At 48.8% G+C, this 12109-nt stretch overlaps 1 protein-coding gene and 1 pseudogene across 1 annotated transcript; one reads left to right on the top strand and one right to left on the bottom strand.

The window, feature by feature from the left end:
• Positions 1-4558: 4558 nt before the first annotated feature.
• On the bottom strand, positions 4559-7706 carry LOC136454305 (uncharacterized; annotated as a pseudogene).
• Positions 7707-9335: 1629 nt separating this feature from the next.
• LOC136451609 (protein DOG1-like 2) lies at positions 9336-10636 on the top strand. The gene is made up of 2 exons (XM_066452301.1): positions 9336-10023; positions 10120-10636. Exons 1-2 carry the CDS (start codon positions 9361-9363, stop codon positions 10408-10410), a joined length of 954 nt encoding a protein of 317 aa, XP_066308398.1. The 5' UTR covers positions 9336-9360; the 3' UTR covers positions 10411-10636.
• The last annotated feature ends 1473 nt before the right edge of the window (positions 10637-12109 follow it).

The following is a 12109-nucleotide window of genomic DNA, read 5'->3' as shown; positions in this document are numbered from 1 at the left end:
AGTGCTAAGCACTCTCCATACTCTCCAATGTTCGTCACGGTTAAGTGCTAAGCACTCTCCATGTTCGCCACAGTATAGTGCTAAGCACTCTCCTTTTTCTCCATGGTTAAGTGCTAAGCACTCTCCATGTTCACCATGATATAGTGCTAAGCACTCTCCACGTTCGCCACGGTATATTGCTAAGCACTCTCCATTTTCTCCATGGTTAAGTGCTAAGCACTCTCTATGTTCGCCATGGTATAGTGCTAAGCACTCTCCATGTTCGCCACGGTATAGTGCTAAGCACTCCCCATGCTCTCCATGTTCGCCATGGTATAGTGCTAAGCATCGCCACGGTATAGTGCTAAGCACTCTCCATGTTCGCCATGGTATAGTGCTAAGCACTCTCCATGCTCTCCATGTTTGCCATGGTATAGTGCTAAGCACTCTCCATGCTCTCCAATGTTCGCCATGGTTAAGTGCTAAGCACTCTCCAAATTTCTCCATGTTCTCTAAATCTCTCCACGTTCTCCAAATTTCTCCATGCTCTCTAATTTCGCCATGGTATAGTGCTAAGCACTCTCCAAAATTCGCCACGGTCAATTGCTAAGTACTCTCTCCATTTTTAAGTGCTTAGCACTCTCCAATTTTTACTCATATGTCTAGTGCTAAGCACAGGGATTTTGTCCTTTATACAAATATGAATAAACTGCTCTGCAGGATATAAAATCCACCGATACATTGCTCCTGATAAACTCCGCTCTGTTTTCTTTATCACCGAGTTCATATATTTTATTTTTAAATCATGTACTACCCATCCTATATATTTGTATTGCAGGATCATCGTTTGGGTGGTCACACCATCTGGCCTTTAGATTTCTCCGCCGATCAACTGGTCGGACCGCTTGGTTCATGACTTCATCGCCGACCAGTTGGTCGGACTGTTCAGCATTCACTTCTACTCAGCGCTCACTTCGCCACCGACTAGTTGGTTGGGCTGCTCGGTATTTGATTCTTCGCCAACCAACTGGTCGGATTGTCTGTCGCTTCATCATCAGTTACGCTGGGGGCTCGCCAGCTAAGTACGAGGACTTCGTCTATCGATTCGCTTGTTGGCTTACTACATTTTGCAGACGCTACATGTCATGTGTGATATCAAGGTGTTCCATGCTGTCCAGATCAAGGTGCTGATCCTGGGCAGCACGTCAGGGGCTTTGATAAGTATATATATCGCAACAATCTAGTGCTTAGCACTTTTCGTTTTCTCCACGTTTTACTGCTCGATATTATCAAGTTTTACTCCATATGCCCAGTGCTAAGTACGGGGACTTCGTCCTTTACACTTAATTCTTTGATCATGCTACAAGATGTTTCTCTATCTTACAGCAGGCTCGGGGACTAAGTGTGTACACTTTACCTTGCGGTGAATGTACTATTTTTTCTTCTTACTGGTTTTTTAGCTAAGCTAGGGACTAGCTGTGTGCTCGGCTAAGCTAGGAATTGGTTGTTTTGACAAGTGATCGTTGGAATTCTTTGATCCTGACACCAGGTGTATTCTTCACCTACTGTCAGACTTAGGGACTGCAATGTATACATTGCACCTTGCGGCGCGTGTATCAATACTAACATCCTCTTTGACTAAGTCATGGATGATGATCATCTGACTTCACCAACGAAGCCTAAGTGTGTATACTTCACCTAAGGTCGATGTCTCTGGACCGCTAGGTTCATAACCTTCATCACCAACCAGCTGGCTGGATTGTTCGGCGCTCACTTCTACTTGGCGCTCACTTCATCACCAACCAGCTGGTCGGATTGTTTGGGCTCACTTCATCGCCAACCAACTAATCAGATTGTTCGGAGCTCACTTCTACTTGGCGCTCACTTCGCCACCCACCAGTTGGTTGGGCTGCTCGGTGCTCGATTCTTCGCCAACCAACTGGTTGGATTATCTGTCGCTTCATCGTTGGCTATGTTGGGGGCTCGCCAGCTAAGCTGGGAACTCCTCGGCATTCGAATTGTTCGTCGCTTCATCGCCAGCTAAGCTAGGAACTTCTCGGTGTTTGGATTATTCGTCGCTTCATCGCCAGCTAAGCAAGGGACTTAGCGTTCGGATTCTTCGTGCAAGAGTCGCCAGCTAAGCTGGGGACTCCCTTGACGATCGGATCTTGCTATCTCTCATTGGTGTGCTATCAACTTGCTCCATGCTGTTTGGATTAGGGTGCTGATCTTGGGCAGCACGTCTGGGTCTTGATACGCACATGTCAGATGATGTCGACAAGCTTTCAGATTTATTTTCTTTGACTCTGCTACAAGATTCATTCTTCATCTTCCAGCTCGTGGACTAAGTGGCTATACTTCACCAGCGGTGAATGTAGTGCTCTTTTCTTGATTTACCCTCCTTATTGACTAAATCATGGATGATTCCTCACAAACGGAGTCTAAGTGGCTACACTTTGCCTAAGGTGGAGAATTTTCAAATTTTTATCTTGAGCCCCTTATATCCTTCTGGTAAGTCTTACTTGGCTAAGTCCGAGATCTACGTACCAGTTAAACTAGTCGGCCTCGACTTCCATCCAAGATAACGTACAGTTTATACCCCGCAACTACTCAGTACCACGTGGCAGGAGATTATACTCCTTCCATTCCAAATTACAAGTCATATGTCCTAGCCTGCCAAAATAATAATAAATATGTATTTTTAACATGAATCAAGATGTTAGCTAACACCTCACAAATTTTAAATTTTAAAATAGACTTGCATGAGGAGAAACAAAAGGAAAATCCCTCATCAATAATGCAACTATTTTTATCAACAAAAGGAGGAAGTCCAATATTATTTTGACCAAAAAATGAAAATTTCAACTATAGCTATAAACAAAGAGGTTTGGTAAATAATACTACCACTGAAAATCAGTTCAAAAAAAAAACTACCACTGAAAATCAACACCTTCAGACGGCATCCAAAAAGGGGCCCGCCATTCTCACCAAATAAGTTAGCATGGCAAAACCAAAATATAGGAGTAAAGAAGTGTTTTATTTTGCAGCTTCAACAAAATAATTAAATGTCACTTTTCTATATGCGTATAATAATATATAATCTATAACCCAGATATTTTCATATAATATTGAAGCACTGGACGTTGCGGGTGGGGTCTAATATTTCATTGCAAATGTTGACTTAAAGTAATGTTTGTTATCGATAATGCTTGGTTGAGAACGTCTATCCATCAAGACGGACCGTCCCAGGCTATGCGCCCCTTGCCCGTTTCGCTTGCCGCGCACCTGGCTCGCACGAATTCACTGTCTCCACCGCGTCTCCGGCCGTGACCGCACTCCATTAGCCTGTCGAGGTCCACGCTGCGATGAGCTCCACATCGGTGATCTTCGCGCCACTCCGTCGCATCGAGCTCTGCGCCAGTGTTGAGCTCATATGTTTCATATGGATATTGCAAAGTAGATCTGATATTGTATATATTGCAATGGTTATACACGTACGTTGGAAGTGTATGTTTTAAATATTTCAGTTGTTTTAGACGTATGTTGCAAGTGTTTTACCTCGATGTTGCATATGTTGTAGTGGCTATACACATATGTTACTAAGCGTATGTTCCAAATGTTTCACCTGTTTCATACGTATGTTGCAGCAAGTGCTTCATGTTGCAAGTGTTTTCATTAGTAGGCACCGAAAGTGAACACAGGCGCAGGATGTCCCCAGCATGCATGCGCAGCGGCATGCAGCGGGCGCATAGCAGCATACGTAATAGGAGGAGGTGGGCAGGACGCACACAGGTGTAGCAGCATGCGAAGCAGCAGGTGGGCATGCGTAATAGCAGCAGGCGCGGGGCAGGCTCGGGCTATGGGAGGGGTTAGCATCCAGCCACTAGCCACGCTGTTTTGTTATGTGAAACTTCTGACTTGGCAAATGTGAGAAAATAAGCCTACCTCAACTTTGCTGGGACGGAAAGTTAGATCATGCATCATACCACCCATATTCGAGTAATCTTCGATTCTAATATGAGTGATGTTTTTTTTTTGCTTAATGGAAATTTTTCTAGATACTTCTTGGTTGTTTTCTTAACGCAGGTGTCCTTAGGCTCACAATCTCATAGAGACTATGAACGTGATTGGTACCCTGAATGCGCCCCCGGTTTGGCTCCTCTGATGCAATTTCCACACGTTTGGTTCCCTGCATGCTGCTTTGGGCCTATCTCGGCTGAGGCCGCGTTTAGATCACAAAATTTTTTGCCCTGACCCAAAAACCTGACAGATGCAGGTTTTGGCCAAAAACCTGACATCCAAAAACCTGACAAGCAAACCAGCCAGCTACACCATGAATTGTCTGCATTAATTGTCTCTCATGCAACATGCAAACACATGCATGCACCCAATGCATGATGTAGCTGCAAATGCATGCATGCTGTTGTCTCTCAATCAACATCATGCATGTTTTATCACAATTACACAACAGATGTATTGAACAATTAATCATGCATAATTCATCCACAAACTGTCGTCAACCATTAACAGCAACCGTACAACTGCAGTATACATACATGTCCTCAAACACACAAAACTGTCAAGAATGGTTTAGCAAAGCATAAGCAATCGAATCACGAAATTCATTCATCAGATCAAACTCATCCTCAACTTCCTCGGGGTCAGGCTGATTGTCAGACGCTTGTCGCGGCACATAGTTATCATCACGGTCACACCTTGCAAAGTGTCTATCCCCTATGCCACTTATCCTAATGAAATTATGTAGAGCACAACATGCAACTATGATTTGGCTTTGTTTATGAGGTGCATACGAAGGGATCTGATGCAAGATGCGCCACTTCATTTTCAAAACTCCAAATGACCTTTCAATGACATTCCTAAGACATAAATGTGCATAATTGAAGGTCTCCTCTTTACCTTGGGGTTCTGGGGCGTCTCGATACTCCTGCAGATGGTACTTAGTTCCCTTGTAAGGAGCAAGGTAACCTAGCCAGTTAGGGTACCCGGAGTCCACAAGGTAATATTTCCCTACATCAACAAAAAAATATTTTACATTCAAGTAGTCGAACAACAACGAACCAAATGTACTATCAGATAGGTGTGTACCTACAGGTGGATGTGGGAAGACATGGCTGTATGTTGTTGTTCCATCATTGAATACTCTCATGTCATGTACAGACCCTAGCCAACCAGCAAGAACAAATGTAAATCTCATGTCAAAGTCACAGACAGCCATGACAGTTTGTGTAGTCATGCCCTTGCGGCACAAGTGCTGCACAAACTTATGATTGGGCACTACACAAGGTACATGAGTCCCATCTATAGCCCCTATGTAGTCCTTGAAGTAGGGATAGAACCTATGGTTTCTCAATCTAGGATGCATTGTTCTAAATTGTGGGTCGACAGGCTTAATGATGTCAGCAGCAAGCTTCACCATACACTTCAAAACTTTGTGTAACATGTTGGAGGCAGTCCCTAGAGACCTCTCAAATTTGTCCTCAGCTTGCCTAGCAGATTGTGGTGCCCCAATCATCTAAAGAAATATCCCTAGAGCCTCAACCGAGGTGGACTTAGTACTAGATTTGAGGCCATATGATTGTACTAAAAGATCATGCAGCCTATGGAACATAGGTGGGCTCATTCTAAACATGGTATAACAGGCCTTGCTATCCCCAAGCTTCCTCTGTACCCATTCCAAACCAGTCATGGCAGGTTGCCTATACTCAGCCCTATTCAAATGCTTGTCAATGTGTAGGGCATACTGGTACATACCATACATAAAAGCATCATCATCTTCATCATGCTCTAACTCAGCCATTATCATCTCTTCTAAATCATCCCAAGGGTCTGCACAAAGGGTTGTTGCTGCTGATACAACATCAACCTGTCAAAACAAACAAGGAGTAAACTCAATCATGAATCACATTACAAATCAATGTCATGCATGACTACGTTCACTGACATGTGCCAGTCACTCTCACCCATGCATCACATAGTGCAAATGGTCACCATACTTGAAGTTCACCAAACATTACTACATTCAAGTTGTTGAAATAAGAAACATCACAAACATAAATGTAACACACATTCATGCACTACAGACTTAGTTCAAATGACATAGGACATGACTGACATTGTTTCAGGACACCATTACGACATGAACTTCAATTCATAGATGAAATAAGATAAGATGGTCTATGGGTCGACCGGCGCAGCTTGCTCGATGATGATCATCCTTTCTTCAGGGCCGTTGGCAAGGAAGAAGTCCATATCACTTTCATTGTGGATGATGTTGTACACCCCCCTGAACAATGTTGGAGTCTGTGCACTTATACCCATCTCCTTTGCTATCTGGGTGACCCTGTCTATCTTCTGGCTAAGGGCCGACCGTGAATTCTGGTCCTCTTGCTTCCTGTGCTCAAACATGCTCTCCATCAGGCAAAGCCTACGGTTGGCAATTTCATTGTGTGTCCTCATGTTGTTGTCCATTGCCCTCAGTGCTGGGCTCTTGGACCTCTTACGTGGGCTGGAGGCAGTGGTGCTCGTGCTGCTGGCCCTCTTGTTGTCAATGCTAAGTGGGGTTAGCTGGTCATCCTGCTCATCTGCTGCCTCTTCATCAGAGCTTGCACCATCCAAGTCAATAGTACCACTTTCACCAGCAACAAAGGAGGTGGAGCCATCTACTGTGTTTCCAGTAAATATTTTGTCCATTTGATCTAAGTACTCATGCAAACCTTTCCTGAACTTCATCAAATCCGATTGCCCCTGCAATATGAAACCATTTGTTATGCAGTGTTTTAATTAGTAAGTGTTGAAACCCAAAAGAGATAGATAGACCATTTACGTTGGTATTTGCTTTCCACCATGCATCAGTGGCCTCAACAGTTCCATCATCGCTACGGCCTAAGCCAGAGCTGTAGCGGAGCTTGTTATAGAATGCCCATTGGGCCTTCAGCTGCCTTAGCCTACTAGCAATCTGCTCCCTGTCATGGACCAAACCGGTTGCTGCTTGGTACCTCCTTAAGAGGTCCCTCCACCCAGTCTTGCTCATCACTCCCTTGGTACAATTGCCAATGGCAATTTCATGGCACCATATGTCACAGAAAATCTGAGTGTTCGGTACAGTCCAGTTTGCCTTGTGTTTGGTAGCCTAAACGATGCATAACAACACCAGGAATCATGAAAACAAAATGCAACCTAGTTTTTCGTGCAGTTCTGTAATAGGACATGGTAAATGGCGTCGAACAAGTTTTAGTTCAGCACATGTACAGAGATTAAAGCATTAGGTAAACACTTAAGCTAGGTTAATCAATATCTACAACTGTTGCAGCTTAAATTTGTATCACAACACACCCATAGCAGCAGCAAGTAAATAATACATATAGCACCGAACACATATGCATGTAACTCAACAGATCTACTACTAAACAGAAGATGTAGGAGATAGGGTGTGGGATTTGTACCGGGACTCGCGGGGTTTGCGTGTTGTCGTCCTGATTGAAGTTGTCATCAAGAATGGTTGGCCCCGACCCACGTACACGCACACTGCGGCCCCTGTGACGGTCGGACGCGCCTCCCCGTGGACGAGACAGAGGAGGGACGAAGCCTCCTCCAACGGATGTTCCACCCATGCCTGCTCCTTGTCCTCCTCCACCGGCGCTGCTAGTGTTCGATCCGAGGTTGCGCGCATTGTTGCGGGATGGCACGCGGATGTGGGTGGGAGCCATGGGGGGGGACCTCATTCTCCCCCTGAATGTAGCCCGTGTAGGCCTGCATCTACGTCCAGTCCTCGCCGGAGTTGAGATCCAGCGACTCCAACCCCAGCGGGGACTGGTTGAAGCTGCTGGAACCTGAGAAGGTTTGCGCCGCGTCGGGGAAGAGGCCGCTACCGCCGGCATGGCACCAGGGATTAGCGGGCGCCAGGAAATCCCTGGTGCGCGCATCGTTGCCGTGGGGGGCGCCATCCATGCCGTGGTCGCCATTGTAGCCGGCGCCGTTCATGTCGTTGCCGTCGTGTCCTTCCATCACCGAACGCGCGAAGGTGGTCCTCGATCCGGACTCCGACGGCGTGTATCTAGCGGCGGAGCTCATGGATCTGCGCGGCGGCGGTGGGATGGCGGGAGACCGGGGGCGGTGGGAGGGATGACCGGCGGCGGCGAGCGTGAATGGATAAGGGGTGGGTGGGGGTACCACGCGTCCTTCACGCCTCCCAAGCCGCACGATGCCAGGCCTGCGACCGCACCATGAACAGCACTTGGCCAAAAAATCTTGGATGCCGTTTAGTTCCAAAAAGCCTAAAGCCAAAAAATTTTTGCGATCTAAACGTGGCCTGACGTAAAAGCTCCCTCCCAGCCTGGCTCGCCAAAAACATAGCGGGGCTTCGTTTCCCCGCGGCCTGGCTGGCGCCGTGCGTTGGGCACATCTAGGTTGGACGCGTGAGAAAGCAGGCGTGCGCGTGAACTGCCCAATCGATCACCAGTTGTCTATATTCTGGTTGAACACAGATAGCAACCAAACAAACACCCATGCATGCGTTGATCCTGGCCGGCAAGGGCTTGGTGCTGCAGGTATGAGCCAGGCTTGGTTACGCAAGGAACCAAACGCGCCGAATGAGACAAGGACCCCCTGGGGAGGTCTCCGAGGGATTCTGAGAGATTCTGACACGTTACATGACCCAGCTTTCTAAAAGATAATGGTAATAGATTTTAGACATCATTTCGATTTTAAATAAATTTTGACGTAGAATCAATGCCAACCCAAAACCGCCCGCCACATAGAGGTGTGGCGCGGCCACCGAATCTATGGCGTCGTGTGGCGTGGAAAGTGGCCGCCACACCTGCGGGGAAAACCAACGCACAGATACGCCTGTCTCAATGTACACGCAATCCAAACAGCGGCCAACGTACCGCAACAGCCACGAGCGTGGCGTGGCGAATGATGACGGGGAACAAACAATCTCTTCATTTATTATTATTACTTATTAGTGCACATACTATAGCCGCGTTGCCATAGCTGCAGCCGCATCTATCTATCTATTCTACTAATACGGAGTAGAAGTGATTATGATTATTTTTTTACTATATATGTCTACTGTAAAAAAAATTATATACTCACGAAGAGTATTTACTCTAGCTCATCCTGCTGAGAGGTCCACAGCACCAGACCCAGGCGTGATGCACCGAGGCACGGACCTCACAGATAAAGATTGAGTGGGTCCCACTCGACGACCACCGATGGCCATGCTTACATGGAGCGTTGCCGACCACAAACTTTTCTCCTAGAAGCTGCTACTCTGTACATGGTTTTCTATAGGAAAATAATTTTGAAACAAAAATGTCACAAAAAATATACAAAAGCAAGTAAAATCGAAAGAAAAGAGCAATGGGGCCCACGCGATGGCCGACATGGACGACCTTTATAACGGGCCCCTCCCACCACCACACAAGCCACAACGCCCACCGCCAGCAGCAGAGCAGCCCAGCACCACCACATCACATCGACGCCATGCCCGCCACCTTCCCGCCGCCGGCGCCTCCCTCTCACGGCGGGGGCAACGGCACCGGCACCCTTCCTCCGCCGATGTCTTCCAACGAGTCCTTCTCCAACTTCTTCGAGTCCTGGATCGCCGAGCAGTCCCGCGACCTGGAGGAGCTCCGCGCCGCGGCGTCCGCGGAGCCGGCCGCCCCCGAGGACGACCTCCGCCGCCTCGTTGACCAGGTGCTGGGCCACTACGCGCAGTACTACAGCACCAAGGCCGCGGCCGCGGCCGACGACGTGAACATGATGTTCACCTCGTCCTGGACCTCCACCACCGAGAACCTCTACCTCTGGTGCGGCGGGTCGCGCCCCACCGCCACGATCCAGCTGCTGTACACCAAGTCCGCGATGCAGCTCCAGCAGCAACTCCCCGTCTTCCTCGACGGCGGCGGCCTCAAGGACGACCTGAGCGACCTCAGCGCCGCGGAGCTCAAGGCCGCCGACCAGCTGCAGCACCGCACCATCACGAGGGAGCGCGAGATCGAGGAAACAGCCGCGAGCGCACAGGTGAGTAAGAAAGGCGAGAAAAAAAAATCAGCGGCACTTTTTTCCCCCTTCACGAAATAAAATATCCCGTGAGGTCAACGAGGGCCGCGTGTGCAGGAGGCGCTGACGTCAAAGACGATGGTGGAGCTCGCGGGCGGCGGCGGGCTGGACGCGGGGGCGATGGACCGGGAGATGCAGACGAAGGCGGAGGGGATGAGGCGGGTGCTGGAGATGGCGGACGGGCTGCGGCTCGAGACGATACGCGAGGTGGTGGCGCTGCTCCGCCCCGCGCAGGCCGTGCACTTCCTCCTCGCCGCCGCCGAGCTCCACCTCGCAGTGCACGACTTCGGGCGCCGCAAGGACGGGCACGCCGGCAACGCCGCCGCCGCCGCCGCGCCGTCGGTGTGACGCTGACGCGTGAAAAGGTAACGGGCTTGCCTGCCTGCCAGCCTGGCGGCTCTGTTCCAAGCGGCGCATGGCTGCGCCTGCGCGCGTTCGTAGCCGTGACGTCGCGCTGTCGCGATAAGGTTCTGAACATTTGTTCCTCTTGCTGTGCCTGAAGGTGTTGTCTGTTGTGTGCACTGTGCAGTCGTGCCATGTCTGTCTTTGGAGTAACTGTGCTCTTGTTCGTATCGTTTGGGAGTAGTATGGTATCGAGGGGGAATTAACTTTTACCATTATAACAGGTGCCGCATCATGAGATAGCACTCGTATAGCCACGAGCGTTTGCTAGTGGAGAGAAACACAATATGAAATTGTCACTTTTGCTCGAGTGGCACGTGAGCACCTTATACTTGCGCAAATCCGAGTCACCAACCCCATGTGAAATGACCGCCTTGCCCTTGGTGTCTTCCTACTTTCCTGCGTGGCCTACTCGTCTCTTCCGTCCTCTTCTTTCTCTGCTCCGCACGAGCTAGGTCTTGCCTGCTCGCCACCGCCGCCGACAACATCGCCCCCCAGAGCCATCTCACAGGACCACTATCACGATGGAGTAAACGTATGTGGCTGCATCCAACCCTTCCCGCGGTCTGCCCTGCCCCCGGGGGGAGTAGAAAGACGCTAGGGGCAGGGCTGCATCCATGCTGGCGTGCGACGTGAGCAAAAGTGGCATTTTTCGTATCGTATTTCTCTCTACTGGTAAAAGTGTAGCTGCAACCGTAAGAGTGCTATCTCACGCCACTATCATGGTGGAGTAAACATATGTGGCTACGTCCAACACTTTCCACGGTTGGCATCCAACTCTTCCTGCGGTCTGCCTTGCCCCGGTGGGAGTAGAAAGACGCCAGGTACAGGGTTGGATCTGTGCTGACGTGAGGTGCTGGCATGCGATGTGAGCAAAAGTGGCAATTTCATATTGTGTTTATCTCTTTGCTGGTAAAAGCGTAGCAGCAACCGTAAGAGTGTTGTCACACACCACTGTCACGATGGAGTAAACATATGTGGCTGCGTCTAGACCATTCGCGGTCTGCCCTGCCCAGGGGGGAGTAGAAAGACGCCAGATGTGGGGTTGGATCCGTGCTCGCGTGCAACGTGAGCAAAAGTGGCAATTTCATATTGTGTTTCTCTCTCTGTTGGTAAAAGCATAGCGGCAACCGTAAGAGTGCTATCTCACGCCACTATCATGATGGAGCAAACGTGTGTGGCTGCGTCCAACACTTTATGCGGTTGGCATCCAACCCTTTTGCGGTTTGCCCTGCCTCGGGGAGAGTAGAAAGACGCCAGGGGAAGGGTTGGATACGTGTTGGCGTGAGGTGTTGGCATGCGACGTGAGCAAAAGTCGCAATTTCATATCGTGTTTCTCTCTCTTCTGGCAAAAGCGTAGCGACAACCGTAAGAGTGCTATCTCACGGCATCCGTTATAATGGTAAAAAATTAATTCTCCCGTACTGAGTAGTAGAGCTGTTATATTTCAGTAAGGTTCTGCTATGCCGGAGCAGTGAAATGAAAATAATCTGGCTTGACTTCACCGCGGCAGTGTAGAAGTGGTTAGAGTCACTTAGGTGTCATGTTTACATGAATCCTCAGTTCAAACTAGGGATAATAAATCTCTAGTAGTTGTTTCCTTGAAGTTTCTATTGTGTTTTCTAAACCACTCTATCATCCCATC

The sequence above is a fragment of the Miscanthus floridulus genome, chromosome 5 (genome assembly GCF_019320115.1).
Source record: "Miscanthus floridulus cultivar M001 chromosome 5, ASM1932011v1, whole genome shotgun sequence".
NCBI classification, from domain to species: Eukaryota; Viridiplantae; Streptophyta; class Magnoliopsida; order Poales; family Poaceae; genus Miscanthus; species Miscanthus floridulus.
Note: the sequence above shows the minus strand (reverse complement) of the source record. Positions and strands in the feature narration are given on the sequence as shown.

Coding starts and splice junctions, on each gene's coding strand:
- LOC136451609 (XM_066452301.1), top strand. CDS start 9,361: ATGGGGCCCACGCGATGGCCGACATGGACGACCTTTATAACGGGCCCC. Junction 10,024..10,119: donor AAACAGCCGCGAGCGCACAG/GTGAGTAAGAAA, acceptor CCGCGTGTGCAG/GAGGCGCTGACGTCAAAGAC.